The following is an 18,462-nucleotide window of genomic DNA, read 5'->3' as shown; positions in this document are numbered from 1 at the left end:
TGGAGATCTCAAGAGAGCTTAATTTAAACAACTCTAAGTGACCATACTACACATATAGCCATATACATTGAACCCATATTATATAAACTTAGTCTTACAAGTGCATAGAAAATATGTATATGGTATGTTAGTGACCTATTTCAGATTAATTGTATCTTATCACCATCTAACACAACAACACCACCACCAAAATATATCTATTTAGTATCCTATCCTTTGATCAAATTATATATTAAGTTTTCAAATTTAAAACATTTTACATTGGATTTTTAATTTACAATTTATTCCATATTAGTCCAATTTCTAAATTAATATTCAAATTGACTAATATAAAATTGAAAAAATTGTCTAGTTTTTTCATTAATAATGTTTTATCTTGTTTGTAAATTAAAAAAAAAAATCAATTTTTTTAATTTTTAAATATTCTATATTAAATTAACGTAAAACAAATTATAAATTAAGATATGATATATAATGTTTTAAATTTGAAAATCCAATATGCAATATAGCTAAAATGCAAAGCCCCAAAATGTAATTAACTTAAAATAAAATGACTTTGTAACTTGAACTGTCACTGTATCAATTACAGATGCAATTGAACTCTGCAAATACAATTTTCAAATGATGATCCCTGTAGCAAATCTTGGAAAAAAGAAAAGAAAACTTCAACCATACATACATATACTTTTATTTGTATAGTAATGTTGGATTATAAAGTTCTCTTTCTAAACCCTAAAAAATTCTGAATAAAGTACTAATATTATTGCATATTTTGTTTTAACATAATGGCCTGTGTAACTACTGTAACGTTTGGATTAGATACCCTATACTTCATGAACCGATCGAACATCTAATCTCTTTTTAACTTTACTGAAAAAGTCAAAAAAGCAAAAGCAAACAACACAAATAACAAAAACTCCTTTTAATTGAAGCAAGCTCACCAAGGTGTGATGTATAATAATTAATAAGATTGATATAAAGTTGTAAAATTTATTTAACATGGTGTTGATCAACAATCAAATCTATAGAGATTGGGGTTGTCTGCATTGACCAGTTAACCCCATCCCCAAAATGTGATAATATTTATGATGGGATATAGATTCCGATACCGAATCTTTAGATCATCATCATCAAATTCATGGCAATGGTAAAAAATTTGCCTCTCCAAGTCATCTCAAAGATATGTTTAGATTCGAATAATTTGGATGCCTACAATAACCCACATTATCATCATATTCATATTGAAACTGATTCTCTTCTACCCATTTCTTGCGATTACATTACCAGCTCTCACTAACTAATTAATTAATATTCAGGTCCCCATTCCTTGCCCTCAAATCACTGTTTGAGGACCATCTATATATAATATAATTAAGTAATTGTAAATTGCATTAAGACCCAATGAAAACCCACAAGTACTACTCTTAATTAGTCTTTAACTGGAAGCAAAGTGCTGTGTTTTATTTCATGTGTAAACTTACATATACATTTTTTCTTTGAAGAAATACGACATGCTATATATAACTGTCCCCTGCATTGTCCTATAAGATCCTACAATATGAAGATATGCAGATTTTTAATATATATCTATGTGGAACACATTGTCTTCATTTTTCCTTCCCTTTGAACTGAAACAATGAAGATCGGTAAGTTAATTATACATGCACGCTTTGAACAAACATATAAAAACCCATATTCTCTCATGCAGTCTAGGGTCCAAATTAGCTGGCCAACCTATAACTAAATAAATATATACTACTTGACCATGTTATAATATATATATATATATATATATATATAATATAGATTGATTTAAATAAATGACAGCACTGTAGAGTAGATATTCAATAAAAGATCAAGTTTCATGTATAAGATTATTTTTGCTTATTAATTAACAGTTGGCATTTTGCTCTAATAAAAAAATATTTGTTTATAGAAGGATGGATTCTATGGGTGTGTCTTAGCTAGCTAGTTTTATTGGGTAGTGAGGCAGTTTGAAGGTAGCTAATTAATTAGATCGAATCCAACCAAACCAACGCCACACCTAAGAATTGAGGTCAGATTGCCGGAACCTTGTTCCCATTTTCAAATCCCCATTGCCTTGTCTTCATTCAACAGCGCTCCTCTTTTCATGCACACCTTTCCCATTTTTCTAATTCATCTGTAGGATATTATATCAGTTTATATTCCTTTTAATTATCATCTATAACATAAATTCAATAATATATAATTATATACAATATCATATGATGATAGAACAAAATATATTAATTTTATATAAATATTATCATATGTTTGATTATAAATGATTTGTCATATATTAAAAAAAAAAATTTTTTTTTCTTCAGTTTTTAACTTTTGCGTTGGAAAAATAAGAAATATCAAATATTTTAATATTAGCTTTCAACACCCCCACGTTCACTCCGCCTTTTCTAACATTGAAAACTGCGCTCATCCTGCAAATCCCTCACTTTTCGAACCCTGACCATGTTCATTGTTCACTCCCTACCTTCATTCAAAACCTAGTCAACTTTCAATTTCTTTATGTGTGTATATATATATATATATATACTCGAATCCTAGCCTTTAGCACTCTACAGGCTGCCTCAAAGCTCCATCCGAGCTTTGGTTTTTTGCTTACTAGTACTACATTGTACTACTATACTTTATCAGCCTAGCTAGGGCAATATCAGAAAATAACCATAAAATCATGGTTTTGCTTCAGCAATGCAACAAGTATTCAGCAGCCAAGACTGGTAGCCCTGCAAAAGGTAGAGGCCGCCATGGCAGCTTCACTAGAAAATGTTCTGCCTTGGTAAGGCAGCAACGAGCCCGCATCTACATTCTTCGTCGCTGTGCCACCATGCTTCTTTGCTGGTACATTCATGGAGATGACTAACTCTCCATATATTCACCAATTTTCATCATCAACCTCCTTTCCCTTTATATAATAAAATCCTTGTTCCTTTGTATAACACTACCTCTGATCTCTCTCTCTCTCTCTCTCTCTGAAGGTCGTCTATGCTGGTCTGGTTTGGTTATATTTTCATCTATATGTCACTGTTGACTGATTTTATGGTGTGGTTAATCTTCTTTTCTTTGGTCTTCTTTGCTGCTCTATATATTCATCATCTTCTTCTTCATATATTTTTTACCTGGCTGGGGGGGCTTGCTAAAGCAACCCAATAAGGTTTTTGGAGCAGAGGACAGGGTTATAGACCGCACTGAATCTTGCTTTTTCACAAACCAGACTTCCAAAGCATAAACATTGATGGAGCTCAAGAGGAGGGAATCTCTGTAACTTAGAACGTTTTCTTTGGCTGTTTTTGCAAGGGGTTAAGCTAATCCTCTCGTATAACCTTTTTTTTTTTTTTTCTAGAAATATATATATATATATATATATTTCTAACTTTTTCCCCTGTTTTCTTTGGAGTGGAAGGGAAAAAAAAAATGTTTATCACCTTAGAAAATCGTTGGGGGGGTAGTAATATTATGTTTCAATGACCACTTTGTAATATATAATAAATATATAGTTTGTAATCATGGTTGTTGACTATATCAAAGTTGTAATAATTAAATAAGAAGTGTTTTAATTTATTAGTGCACTTAATTAAGGAACTGTGTTCATTTTTGCAGTTTTTTTTTTATTTTTTTATTTTTTTTTTAGCGACTCTGGTGGATATGTATTGCTTACACATAATGATGTTGTTTGAAAGAAATGTTAAATTCCATTGACGAAAAAGAAAGAACTAATCAAAAGAAATTTTGTATGTTTTATTAATATTTTATATGCAACTAATCAAAAGAAATTTTGTATGTTTTATTAATATTTTATATGCTTGATCTCTTTAGTATATATAGAGATTATAAACAGAATGAAGATTATTAAATACTTAAAATGAATTCCATTGAGAAAAGGAAAGAATTAAGAAATGGTTCTTCTTTTTTTTTTTTAATCATAAATGTATTATGCCTGACGACTCTTTACTATAGATAATATAGTTATATCAACAAGTAGCATTTTTTTTTTTTTCTCTCTTGTAAAGCGATTTGATGAAACTTTTATAAATCTTGTAAGAGCTTGGATCCAAACAATAGAAGTTTTTACCATGATTCAACAATTTACTTCATTTCAATGGGGATTTTCTATCTTTCTTTTCGTATCTCTATTTCTATTCGATCAGTATTTTTTTTTTTTTCCATTTGTTTTATTGTATTTCTTTGTTAATGTTTTTAAATGAGGTCATATTACAGGAAGAAAGGAAAGAAAAAATATATTGAACCCCTTCGGTGATAGGATCATCAATTATTTTAGGAAAATGTTGTAATTGTCTTTTTTTTTTTTTTTTTTTTCCTTTTTTTGGTGAACATGGTGTAATTATTTTTAGGCACATGTTTTGAATGCATAATTATTAGTATACTTACTTTATTATTTTGTCTGCATGTCGAGTTGGCAACCAAATCTGACCATGACCATGAGCTGAAGACAACATGGGCAAAATTTGTAAATTTTTTATTATATATATATATATATATATGTATACTTGTTAATTGAGGATATATTTTCATATAATTGGAACCACTCCACTTGGAATTGATTATTCCTTTAGAAAAGAAACTCAATAAAAACTGAAAATATAAGAATTAACAAAAGAAAGATAGATTGTGTTGTTTTTATTTTAATTAAAAATTTAATAATGTTGTGTAGTGAGCAGGGCAACAAGTAGGCAAGTTTGTAACCAAAGTCAAGTATCGTTTAAGATGGCAATGATGTATGTATGATATACTTTTTATCCCCCCACCAGCCTTATGCTTATACACATGTATGTGTCCATCCCACTACATTATTTAATGTGCCATTTCCTTTCTACATGGCCAACAATATCTCTCCAGAGAATCCAAACAAATTTTTTTCCCCCACTTTAAATCAAGTTTTGGATTCATTGAGTGCTTATCACACAAGATAATATAGTTTTATCAGCCATATTTTTAATCTGAAAGTGGGAGGTTTCTAACTTAGAATTATCGTTGGAAGACGGGTGTCCATATTATTTTCTGCCAAAGTTGCTATAAAAATTCTACCAACATTCATAATTTATGTTAAAAAACTTTAGCATTTGAGTTTTTGAATCATTGCAACAGAATTACCTGATCTAACTTACACATGGGCGCAAAACTTGGTGTATGGTTTTCCTTTTCTATAGTACAAGAAACTCATTGAAACAGAAAAATATTTTGCAATCTTCAAATCCCAATATCATTGTTCAATCCAATCTTTGAAAAGCAATATCATGTAGATAGGTATATTCACTGCAGCAATGATTGAGAGCATTCCAAATGTCCGCACCAATCTCTGGATCACAATCTTTCTCCATGATTTGCTTGCTCTTGCTGGTAATTTTGCCATTTGATCAATCCCACCACCATCTGCATTGATAATATCCACATTCAAGCACATCTCTGACTCCTGCAATGCGTTTTTTCTAGCTGCTGGACGCATTACAGCATTACCTCTGCCCACAAAACAACAAAACCAAGTACAAGTCCATCAAGTGTGTTAAACTGAAACAAGAATACTACTTGTCATCATAGCTGATGAAAAAATTCAATGTTAGCCGAATAAACATATAATAACAGAATCTTAATCGAATTGATAGCACAATAATTAAAAATAATAAGCAGACCTTTCATATGAATTTGTCTCACTTGACCCCGTATTAGGAGTGTTTAAGGGCCTCTTAACCAGATGCATTGATCCTTCTGCATCCCAGATCATATCATACTCACAATTTAAATCTTCGTCTTTCTCTTTTGTTCCATCGCTGAAAATGTTGATACTTTTGAGCTTTTTGCCATACTCCAATAGACCACTTAACCATCGCCAAACATTGATCCCACCAGCCGGCAAAAGCAGCAGTGCAAGCAGCGTTAAAATAAATAATGCAAGGTACCTGACAAAGTTTAGCAAACAAGAGTTTACAAGAAGCCAAAGCAGGCAAAGTTACTTAACTTTTACACATCAGCATGGAGACAGATACCATAAATAAATGAATAATTGACTTGGAAGAAAGCACAAGTGAGTTAGGACTGCATCCCACGAGCTGGATCCATTTGGAAGTACAAAATTACTGGCGGACAGTAACATGAAAGATGGGTACAAGTTTCCCTGCTGCCAGCTTACAGTCCCTACAGTGGTCTCCACCACAGGCCCAAATTTTGTCTCATGGGTCACATTGCACTGATCGTGATCATGACCAGATAAGACGAGTACCTGCAAAAATTACTTGTTATCGCAAGTAGCTTCACTACTAGGTACATGACTGATACCGGTTATGCACAGGATGAACCAAGTAGAGGTGTTAGCAAGTATGTATGTTTCAGTCCAGCATATCCATGCACAAGATGCAGCATCAAGAAAAAAAAGTAACTAACAGGTTTGAGCAAGTCCAGAAGTAAGTTTGACGATTCCTCAGAAACGTAATTCTGGTACCTGTACAATTGGAATGATGGTGAAATTAAAAGTTCTTATTATGACTAACCAAAATATATGACTGGATACACATTAATCTTGCCCATTAGATGCAAAATAAAAAGCTTACCATATTTCTTTTCCATGGTATGTGATCCGCTGGACAATTCAAGACCAATTAACTTAAGTGAGAATCACCATATCCCATAAAAAGTACAATGTCAACTGATAGATACATTTATTTTAAAAAATCTCACTGGTAAATGACATTAGAGTACCTGATTGATGATTGAGGAATAACGATTAGTGCCACAATATGTCCCATCCCGGCGATACAAGGGAATATGTGTCAATAAAATCCTCGGATATGATTGAGCATCTAAACAATGTGGAAGGATATATGATTTTCTTTTAAACAATAAGCACAGACTCAAGAATACACACACACACACACATATATGATAAGCATAAGTTAATGGTATATACCCATGGAAACATTCTTGACAAACTCCCAAGTTGAGGAAGCCAGATTTTCTTGAGGGTTTCCTGTATTCAATATACCCAGTGTCTTAATACAGAGCCTTACTTTAAACAAATTATCAAACAAGTCAATATGGCCTCATATAAATGCCATTACAATCATAATGATATCATTTCGCATCAGACATCAAACCAGATGCAGTATTTCCACAAAAAATCAAGAAACATTTAACTTAAATCATGAGATGACTAAGTATGCTTAGAGCAAGATCAACAAAATTGTCGTTATATCTCGAAATACAACTTATGCAGTTAACAAAATATTTTTTTTTCTTTATGCTGGATTCTGGTGCATATTTTGTAATGCATGTACTATGATGGACAATCTGAAGCTCATGACAGATTTTAGGTAATCTTAAAAACCCACTAAAAAGGGCAACTTCGAATGCTCAGTGTTAACTGCTTGTCATGTAGAAAAAAACATTGTCTTTTTGCTGCTGTCGTGTAAATTGTTACTATAGCAACATTACAAGAACAATTATTAAAATAATAATAATAAAAATAAATATTTAAAAAATTAGAAAAATATAAATAAAAAAAATTATGGATAACAAAGTGTTAATTGTTACCTTGTTTACCATCTAGGGTTTGGCTATCAATAACAACAAACTCCACTTTCCCTGATGTAAATCGATAGTTTCTGATTCCAAACTCCTTTTCATAACGGTTGATAACCTGTTTAAAATTAAAACAACAAAGTATGATATAATATAGTAAAAGTGCTAAATGTTAATCAACAATCATCAGGTTTTAATGAGATTCAATTAGGACAAGTTTTACAGAAAATGCATATGACTTTCAAACTCAAAATGTCCTACAAGAGAATACTAGGACCAAAGTGAAAAGTCTACAGACACCCCAAACAAAGATTCAGTTTCAGAAACCCCTAACAGAACTGACGGGTATAAAAAATAAAAATAAAAAATAAAAAATAAAAGTTTTACAGAACCAAAAAAAAAAAAAAAAATTGTAGCCTTCATGTTTTGCCAATAGATTGCATGGTACCCAAATTAAGTACTTTATAATTCATATTCCGATACCCTGACCAACCTTCTATTGACCTAATTAAACACTACACACAATAAATGGCATAGCTTTCACCATAAACAATTTATTATATAGTGATAATCATTCACAGGCATTTCTGTCCATGTTTTAGTATGAATTTGTGAAGCACTGTTTTAATTTTGAAGACCCTCTACTTTCTCATTTTGATACAGAAACATCCATTAATTTGTTACAATGCAGAGGCGGACCCATGCACAATTGGAAAAATAACAGCAGCAATTAGTAACGACTGATGACATACTAATTACCTCCGGCTTATGAGAATGTACACTTTCATAGCCAATATCATGGTTTCCAGGTAGGTAGTAAACTTGGATCTCTTCATGCCTTCCTTGTTCATTCAGTGCAAAAATATGTCTAAAGCGGCTTAATGATTCCTGCCATCTGATTAATTAAAAAATGTCAGGCTTTAATTTAAAAAAAAAAAAAAAGTGTAATACAAAATAAAATAACACAAAATATGCAGAAGAAATTGCATTGGAAATTTTTTAATCTAAAGTAATAAGGCAATGTGTTACCTAGAATAGATCAATGGATGATACTGAGTTGAGTAAACCAAAGTAACACAGTTGAAATCCATAAGGTTAATATATCAAGTGAAACAGTTAAATCTATGTGAGTAAGCAAGATTCGTGAAATCTCTATAACAAAGTAACCACCATCTTCATGTGTCTTCACTATCTAATTACCAACAATTTTCATTTTGTCTACTATAGGTTTGTTTATAGATATCCATAAGAATGTTTTACATTGACTAGGAAAGTCATCTGGTAAATATTTTCTAAAAAGAAAGTGCATAGCTTAATAGATAGTTAACTAGGAAGTAGTCAAGTGAATTTCCATTGAGAAAATAGATTTGCAGTTCTTACTCTTCATTTGACAAGTAAGGGCCTCCATCAAAGTAATCACCTAAAAACAAAATCACATCAGGCTTGAAAGGCAGTACAGATGCAAGGAATGCTCTGCGCATGAACAAATCAGTATAGAATTGAGCAGTTTCCAAAGCAAATGATTTTGGAGGAAGACGATGGGAAGTTCTATCCATGAGCTGTTAAAAATTTTAAAAATTTATATCAAGGTGAAACTAGAAGACTTTAATAACAATGTAGGTTTAGGAAACAAATTCACCTGTGGATCAGTGAGAACAGCGATTTTCACATAATCAGTAGGATCTCTTGCTCTCTCAATCTGAATTTGCAATTAACAATTGTTAGTACATTGGCTTGCCTATCTCCAAATATGCATCTTGTTTTATGAGATTAGAAACAAAGATCTATCAATCCACTGCCAATCCAACCCTGCCTTTAATTACGTCAGCCAATACTAAGGAGCCATGCATGTACTTTTTCATTATGCATGTGCTCACGTATTTATCTCATACATAAATAATTTGAAGTAATGCAACAGAAAGAGTTCCAGTGAATAATCAAATACAGGTGATCCAGAGGTTCCATAGACTGACAATGGAACAAACCTAAACAGTTGGCATGGATTTTAACCAAACTTACATGGCCTGTCTAGTCATCTAGGGATAAAATAAAACTCGGTAAGCATCAACTAGGGAAATGTTTCCACCAATCAAACATCAACTAGGGAAATGTTTCCACCAATCAAACCATCAAGTTTTATAAATGGCATACACCTGGATAAAATTTTATTGGGTTATAGAAAAGGGAATTATTTGATCAGTTATTAGACAATGTAATTTACTTTAAGTGCATAATGCTGTAACAGATGTATAAAGGATGACCAACTAAAGGCAGAATAATGGCCTCTAGTTAATAGCAAGTAGAAGCTAGAAGTAAGAGAAAGATAGAGGGCAGTGGCAGAACTAAATGCTGAAAAAGTACAGTTGTTTGCTACAAAGCCAAGTTCTTTGAAGGAAAGATAGATTGAAGTAGCATTTTAATGGAAGTATACCACAAATTCTCTTCTGATCATAAATACTCTTAATTGTTCAAGACAAAACCTGCCATACACTAGTCAATTGAAAAATGCAATTTCCAGCAGAACATTTTTTTTTTTTTTAAAATTTTATTGCTTAAAATTCATGTATACTTAATGCCAACTTAAGTTCTCATTGATTAAAACATAGTACCACACATTTCAGTGGAAAAAGAGAAAACGAAGGCGGGAGTAAGTGACATTTAAAAGAAGGGGGAAAAAAAAAAAAAAAAAAGGTGTTAGTTTTTGAGTTGCCTCTTTAATTTCATCCACTTCTGTTAATGATGGAAATTTAGAAGATAAAGATTTGCACGCCTGATCAAAGTATTGTAGGACGAAAAATGCTAGTTGTGTCACTACGTACAGCTGTTTCCACCATAAAAACAATTTCAACATTAAGTCTAATCAATCTGTGATATGTGCTCCACTCTAATTTGTTCCCACAGAAAGACATACCCCATATAATAAGATGGATAACGGGTGCAATGCGTATTTAGTGCTCCAAGATTAGACTGTAATGTATATGCTGACCCACAAATCTTTATCCCAAAGTTGACCTTGAAAAACCAATAAACACCAAATGGAAACACCAAGAAATAGCAAAAATAATCCACTGGATGTCCTAAAGCAATTATCCCAAAATCAGAAACTTTTAAGAAGCCGTGTACACGTGGATAGCACTCATGAGAAGGAAATCATAGTCATCTGAGCTCTGAAGTTCTGGTGAGAACTAATACGCCATACCTCTGATAAAGGGTTGCTGAAAAGATGGGAATTGTACAGACCACAACATGGCCGTAGTAGATGGAGCAGGAATACATTGTCCATTTTCAATTACTATGTGATTGTAATTCAAAAACATGAACCTAAAAAACAAATCTTTAAGCTAAAAACAAGAAAACCCAGATCTCCAATCTTTATAATATTTGGTAATTTTGCAATTATTTATCGAAATCCAAGAAAACCCATTGCTGGTGGGGAGAGGGGGTGTGAAAATGTTTTCACAAGCAGACCCAGATGCAGAAAGAAGATGGTCAAGCTATTTTTAAATCATACTGAGTTCAAAATGTAGAAGAGAAATTAGTAAAGTTTACCTTTGGATTGGAGCTGCGTAGATGAGGCCATGAACAAGACCAGAGAGAAGGGAGCCAAAAGGCTAACATCTCACCGTAAAGGAGGCTCACCGCCCAAATTATGCACAGTGTCACTGTCAGCTCTCTCTGCTTCATCTTTCTTTCTCTTCAATGTCCCTCCTTTCTTTTCTTCCTTCTTGTATTCGCTACGTCACCACCGTAAAAGGAATTTCTATCTTTTTTTCTTTTTTGGTTTCTCGTTACCGACAGATCGAAGTCAACTGTTTCTCTATGACGTTTTAAAACTGTTCATAGTTTATATACTTTTTTATTGTTTCTGGATTTTTTTATTTTATTTTATTTTATTTCTTTCGTGTGTTTCCTAAAAGTAGCAAACCAATAATAATGAATTTACATTTTTTTATTTTTTATTTTGGAAAGTCAAGAATATTATTTAAGAAAAACCACTATAATTAATATAAAAAAAAAAGAAATATCACAATAATTACTCACATTTTATACTTTTCTTTCTCCTTTTTGTTTTGGAATTTTTGTTTATAACATGACAATTGTTTTGGATATATTTAATTATAAATTAATTTTTTATTTTTAAAATTTTAATATGAAAAAAATAAATTTTTTTATTCCTTAAATAACCACTTAGCATGTCAAATGCTATATGAATATCAACAATTTTTTTTTTTCCTTGGCAAATATGTTTTGTATTTCAAAAATTGCATACTCATGACATTAAATTTCAACTTTTCAACAAATACTCTATATATATATATATATATATATATATATATGATACAAACACATTCTCAAGATGATAAATTTATACTTATTGCCAAAAAAAAAAAATTGATAAATATATCCTTATTCCAGGGAAAAGAAAAACAACAACAACAATACACTTATTTTTTTTAATATTTATAATGTAATTATTTTATTATTATAAAATTTATTTACTAAATGATACAATGAAATTTTACTTACCGAGAAAAAATGAATGATTAATGTAAAAATAATTAAGCTATCCAAATAAAATAGCATATAGATGATTCAAATGTTATAGTAAATACGTTATTTCATTACTTTTTTCAGTTGTCTTATTTCTATTAATTTTACTTTTCCATAAAGGGTGAAAAAAAAAATCCTTTCAAACTATGTCCATTGATAAAAAATAAAACCCGAGAAATAAAAAGAAAAATAAAAATAGTAGTAGTACTGAAGAGGCCAAAAGCTGATAAAACAAGTAAATAGAACATTTAAAAAAAAAAAAAAAAAAGTAAAGAATAGAATATAAAATCCAAAACAATCTGGGGTGTACTTGTTCTTCCAAAGTAGGAATGTTTTTTTTCTTTTCTTTTTTGAACTAATATAGAGTATATGATACCCAGCAAAGGACCACCTTTCCCAAAATAGAAATAAAAAAGGCCACTTGAAAGTTTTGAACAAGGCAGAAGCTGCTTCCTTCTCCTGTATAAGAGAGTAATGAAGGAAGCTGCTTCTCCAGAAGAGTGAAGCAAAAAGAGGGTGTTAAATCAAGATCTCATTTTTATTAGAGATTACTTGCAGCATTTGGTCTATTTCAAGATTGGAGGAACTCTGAATTATCTGTGGGATCGTAAAAGCAAAACCATCTAAGGTTTCATTTTACTTTTATTTCCATTTTAATTCTGGTTTCAAATTCTAATGCTTGCAACTCACTTTGCACGTTAACCGTTTGTTGTTATGCCCCTTATACTTGATGGAACTCATAGGGATTACTACTTTCATTAGCTTCAACACATTTTAACTCCTAATTATTGTATTTAGAATCTATGGATTGGACTGAGGTCAGCAGAGCCTTTACCTCTGTGCAAGTTACAGGCTGCAGTTAGAAGAGCTAGCATTCTTGAGGCTTGAGCTAGAGAGGAAGGAAATTATTATATGCTAGTTGACTACTTTCTGGTGTTTGTTTCGTAAACCAATAGAATTGGATTGTCTAAAAATCAACCGATTATCGCAGTTTCATCACAGATGTTGAAAAGCAGTATAATAGCTATTGCATACAGGTCATGTGTTGTGAAAATTTGCATTGGTAAACCAAAATATTTATGTGCAAGTATACACAACTCTTTTTAGAATGCAGTGAAAGAAAATTTTACACTAATCATTATCTTGGTGCTGATGTGGTGTTCTTACATTTTTCAGCCAATCAACAACTTCCTTAATGGTTGGTCTCTTGAAAGGGTTCGGGTTGACACACATGCAGGCCACGTCCAGCACCTGCAGCATCTCTTCTTCAAAGCCCTTCCCTCTCAGCAGAGGGTGAAAGACCTCCTCTTGTTTACCCTCTCTTCTCATTTGCTGCACCCAACCAACCAGCTCTCTGGACATCTTTGGCTTGAATACTTCAACTGGCCTCTTCCCCGTAAGTAACTCTAGCATAACAACACCAAAACTGTACATATCTCCCCTCAAAGTGGCCACCCATGCTTGTCCATATTCTGGAGGAATGTAACCTAGAGTACCAACAAGCTCTGTCGTAACATGAGTTTGATATGGAAGAATCAAACGGGACAATCCAAAATCCGCAACATGAGCTTCAAACTTTTCATCAAGCAGGATGTTGCTGGACTTTATATCACGATGCACAATGTGTGGTTCACATATCTGATGCATGTAAGCCAGCCCACAACTTGCTCCCTGCAAAATCTTTATTCGAATTGGCCAATCTAGTTGGGATGCACCATCAACCTTCTCGTGTAACCAGTAATCCAGGCTTCCATTCTCCATGTAGGAATATATTAATAGCCGAAAGCCATCATGCACACAATAACCTTGAAGAGAAACCAGGTTCTCATGTTGGGCTGTGGACAGAGCCTCTACCTCTGCTTTGAATTCCCTTTCCATTAGACCCATATCTCCTGAGAGTTTTTTGACAGCCAGCTTAGTTCCGTTCGCTAGTGTTGCCTTGTAGACCAAACCAAAACCTCCACAGCCAACAATGTTCGATTGGTTGAAGTTGTCAGTGGCTTTCAAGATATCAGATATGGTAAGATCCTTGATTTCATTGGTATTGTTTGGGAACACTACAACTAGGCTGGTATCTTTTTCAACCTCAGGAGCGACTGCAATGTTAGAGTTGATAGAAATTCTGTCTGAATCAATCTTGTCAGTGTCTCCTCTAGGAATTATCCTCCTCTTGGACAATATCCACATTGCTAGTATGATGACAATGATACCAGTACCAAAACAGATCCCGAAAACAAGTCCAATAAGAACCTTTTTGTTAGACCTTCTACGTGTTACAGATTGTGGTTGAGGACAAGAATGCCGCACAGCTGCAGGGCCACACAACCCGGGATTTCCATCAAAGCTGGAGTTGGGAAAAGTATCAAACTGGCCTCCAACCGGTATGGCTCCCTGAAGATCATTGTTTGCAACGCTGAAGGAAGACAAGAAACTCAGACCTTTGAGTGAAACAGGGATTTCACCAGTTAGATGGTTGTTTGAAAGGTCCAATTTCTCTAAGTTTGTAAGGTTAGATATTTGATCCGGTATGTTGCCGGAGAAGTTGTTAAGACTAAGATCCAAAACATGAAGAGACTTCAACTGGCCTATCTCTACGGGAATATTGCCACTGAGGCTGTTGTTATGTAGGTATATGGCTGGTGGGAGGTTGGAGAGTTGATTGTACTGCTGATTGGTAGCATTATTGGGCATAACAAATACAGGCAACTCTAGATAACTCCGGTCCACGTGATCATTAGCCTTTCCTGATGTCAAAGCTGGCAGTTCGCATAGTTCCTTAGGAAACCCTCCGGAAAGTCTATTACTTGACAAATCTATGTAGAATAGATCGGTCAGATTAGCAAACCACCCAGGAATGGAACCGGTAAAAAGGTTTACGGACAGGTCCAAGACTTTAAGTTGTTTAAGTTTCGCTAGCCAGCTAGGCACCTGACCAGTGAATTGGCAACCACCCAGAGCAAGAACTTGTAGATTTCGGAATCCATCTGGGTCTAACAAGCCATCATCATCCGGAATTGCCTCACTTTGAAAACCCTTGGAGAGGACCAGAGTGGTGAGATTCTTGAAATCCTTGAGAATTTTTATTGCTCCGGTGAAATTTGTGAGGCTGTTGTTAGAGATGGAGAGGAAAGACAAGGACTGCAGCTCCAGTATATCAGGAGAGATCTGTCCTCGGAGCTTATTACCAGCTAGTCTAACAGCTGTCAGTGACTTGCAAGAGAAGAGGCTGCGAGGCAACTCACCTGTGAATAAGTTTTCGCCAAGGTCCAGGGTAGTAAGGCTTTGGAGAGTGGAGAAATTTAAGTCTGAGAGATCTCCATTCAAAGAGTTGACACGTAAATTCAAGGTGGACAGATTGGTGCACTCCATGAGAGATGTGGGCAGAGGACCTGTGAGCATGTTGATGTGGAGTTGCAACTGTACCAAATTGGAAAGCTTCCCGATCTCAATTGGGATGCGGCCATTGAGGTGGTTGGAGTAGAGGTCCAGGGTCCTGAGGTTGGTCAGCCGGACGATGCCATTGCTGATGGGTCCAGAAAGGTGATTTAGAGGCAGATATAGATCTTCCAGTGTCGCAATGTCATAGATGTCATCTGGGATTGGTCCGGATAGATTATTGAAACCTGCTCGGAATATCTGAAGCTTTGAACAGCCACCCAGTCCAGGAGGAATCTGACCACTGAATTCATTGAAGGAAAAGTCCAACAACGTGAGGGAAGCACTGTTACTACTGTTGCTGCAAAAGACATAGATGGGGATAGCACCAGTAAAGCTGTTGTTGCTAGCATTGAAACTGGTTAGAACCCCAGATACCATAGCTGGCTGAAACAACGAAGACGGGAACTTTCCATGGAAGAGGTTGCTCGACAAGTCCACCGTCTGGATAAAGCTGTTGTTTTGAGAGGAGGGCAGTTGGCCATGGATTCGATTATAGCTCAAGTCAAGAACTTGGAGACGATTAAGGGAGTCAAAGAACCCGGATGGGAGAGAACCAGAGAGGGTATTGTGGGAGAGATTGATGTAAGTGAGGAAGGTGAGGTTCATGATAGAGGGAGAGATGATGCCGGAGAGGCCAAAAGAAGGTAACGACAGATGGGTAACACGATCACCACCGTCGCAATTGACACCAAGCCACGAGCAACAATCTCCAGGAGAAGAAGACCAATTGAGCTGCACAAAAGATGAAGAGAAGGACAAGAGCGAATCATGATCGACTTGGTTGCAGGCGCTTCGGGCAAAGCAAGGCAAGAATATTAGTAGCAGAAAATTGACCAAGACCAACCGAAAGATGAATTGACATGTGGGATTGACACCAACCCCTGAGGATAAGGAAGAGTTCTTCTTTTTGTCATCTTTCATCGGAACACCAACTGCCATGGATGAAAACGTGGGCATGAAAGAAGTCATAGCAGACACAACAGCACAACAACCACTACTCAATCATCACACCTTCATCGGCAGAAGAAGAAGAAAACTGAATCATCATCCTCATAATGATAAATCAGCGTGTTTGTGTTTGAGTTTGTATTTGGTGTAAACAAAGTTTTGGAGAGATTGGATGCAGATGGCAGAGAACACACATTGACCCGCAAAGATAGAAACACAGGGATTGACGTTGACATGTGAAATAAAATTGATGAAGTCCCATAAGCGTTTACTTTGTTTCAGGGCGGCTGGTAGTGGCTGTTGGACCTGTTCTTATTTGATGATGATGATGATGATGATTGATGATCAATGATGATGATGGTGGTGATGGTGAATCATGATCTTCCTTACCATCATCAACCATATATATGACTTGGCGTGTGCACTAGGATATCAAAAGTAAACACCACAAATCCCATTCTCTTTTTTATTGTGGAGCGGGGAAAAAGATAATATAATTTTTTTATAAAATAAAATAAAATAAAACTGCTTGCTTTACTTTTTTCAATTTTGTGGAAGTCTGACGAGGAATAATAATTGAATAAAGACACTGGGTATTTTTATAAACTTTTGACGGACGTATTTTTTTATGATTTTTGACTTCTCAACATTGTTTTTCACCTCTTTTTTTTTTTTAATTTATTTTTCTTTGGGTGATAAAATAATTTCATAGTGGGAAAGACAGACTTATCCGCACTCTAAATTCCCCTAGTTGGAAGCATGAAACATGTCCAGTTGATATGGTTTTTATTTTTTATTTTCTGAATTATGTCTAGTTGATACAAGTAGACAGCTTAATAGATTTTTTTTATAAAAAAAAATGTTTTTTTATTTAAATTTGGTGGTTTCCATAGTTCTTTAAAATAACTTAGCAAACTATAAGCGTAGATGGTTTTTTATATTTCTCCATTTGTACCTTATCCTATTATATATATATATATATATATATTGAGAAATGTTACATTACATTATCTTGTGATTTAATAGTTACCCTTCCATTAACTAAAGTTTTATTAATTACTTTCAACTCATATATTTATTTATACTGACTATGACAGCATAATATATATATATATATATTACATTTGGTGGACTATTATTAACTATTTCCATCAAAATAAATAAATAAGTAAAACTATTGAAAGTGATAATAAAATTGAGAATAATTTGAAGTTGGTTAATGATATAAACATTATTAGGCTCCAAAAATTCAAAAACTTGGAAATAGATTGATTTGATGGAGAATGAATAAATTTCTCTGTAAATTAACAGTATGAAATTTGACTAATTATTTTATATTGATAAATTAATCTGGTCAATTTTATTTTAATAATTTTAAACTATGTCTTCTTTTGTAATACACTCTTTCTGTTAACTTTATTTGCTTAACATCTAACAATTTTTTTTGTCTTATGTTTCTTTCAAAGATTTACGACATACTACCAAGTTCAATACATACATATATATATATATATATATACATATATTTGTTGTTGTTATCCCACGTAGACCAAATTACCTTTTATTTTGATAAATAAAAATAAGATCATAAGTTCCTTTGCCTTTATAATGCATAAACATGAGAAATTTCCAATATGAGATTTTCCTCTATTGCTTCTTCTAAATTTTCTAAAATGTACCCTGAAAGAAAGTGGTTACGCTTGCCTACATGAGAAGTTTATATCTAAATGCGTTTTATAGTGGCTTTTTGTTAGCTTTATTGCAATTTGTAGACAAAATAATAATAATAATAATTATAACAATAAAAAGTATGGTTTCATATGGACCTCTAATATTGTTCAGGAAAAACATTACTTATTTTCCCCCCCCAAAAAAAAAAAAAGTACTTTTATGTCTTTTTTTATGACTTTGCTATTAGCCTCATTGGAATTTTAAGCCATCAAACATGAAGAAATCTGA

The 18,462-nt window shown here is 33.5% G+C and overlaps 2 protein-coding genes across 2 annotated transcripts; both read right to left on the bottom strand.

Moving 5' to 3' along the window:
* Nucleotides 1–5,064: 5,064 nt before the first annotated feature.
* On the bottom strand, nt 5,065–11,380 carry LOC107434307 (uncharacterized protein C630.12). The gene is made up of 12 exons (XM_016045764.4): nt 11,116–11,380; nt 9,206–9,265; nt 8,947–9,125; nt 8,326–8,461; nt 7,579–7,684; nt 6,956–7,015; nt 6,748–6,848; nt 6,600–6,628; nt 6,433–6,490; nt 6,039–6,271; nt 5,685–5,951; nt 5,065–5,513 (listed from the first exon to the last, which is right to left on the bottom strand). Exons 1-12 carry the CDS (start codon nt 11,248–11,250, stop codon nt 5,258–5,260), a joined length of 1,620 nt encoding a protein of 539 aa, XP_015901250.3. The 5' UTR covers nt 11,251–11,380; the 3' UTR covers nt 5,065–5,257.
* A 1,728-nt stretch (nt 11,381–13,108) lies between these two features.
* Nucleotides 13,109–17,078, bottom strand: LOC132799074 (tyrosine-sulfated glycopeptide receptor 1). The gene has a single exon (XM_016045820.4). It carries the CDS (start codon nt 16,522–16,524, stop codon nt 13,249–13,251), a length of 3,276 nt encoding a protein of 1,091 aa, XP_015901306.3. The 5' UTR covers nt 16,525–17,078; the 3' UTR covers nt 13,109–13,248.
* Nucleotides 17,079–18,462: the final 1,384 nt, after the last annotated feature.

Source organism: Ziziphus jujuba, chromosome 1, assembly GCF_031755915.1.
Source record: "Ziziphus jujuba cultivar Dongzao chromosome 1, ASM3175591v1".
Taxonomy (NCBI): domain Eukaryota; kingdom Viridiplantae; phylum Streptophyta; class Magnoliopsida; order Rosales; family Rhamnaceae; genus Ziziphus; species Ziziphus jujuba.
The sequence above is the reverse complement of the archived record's forward strand: the minus strand, read 5'-3'. Positions and strand labels throughout refer to the sequence as shown.

Excerpts from the sequence above, each read along its gene's own strand:
- LOC107434307 (XM_016045764.4), bottom strand. The coding sequence starts at position 11,250 with ATGAAGCAGAGAGAGCTGACAGTGACACTGTGCATAATTTGGGCGGTG. Across the intron at positions 9,126-9,205 it reads CTGTTCTCACTGATCCACAG|CTCATGGATAGAACTTCCCA; the intron begins GTGAATTTGTTT and ends AATTTTTAACAG. Across the intron at positions 5,514-5,684 it reads GAGACAAATTCATATGAAAG|AGGTAATGCTGTAATGCGTC; the intron begins GTCTGCTTATTA and ends TTTTGTGGGCAG.
- LOC132799074 (XM_016045820.4), bottom strand. The coding sequence starts at position 16,524 with ATGACTTCTTTCATGCCCACGTTTTCATCCATGGCAGTTGGTGTTCCG.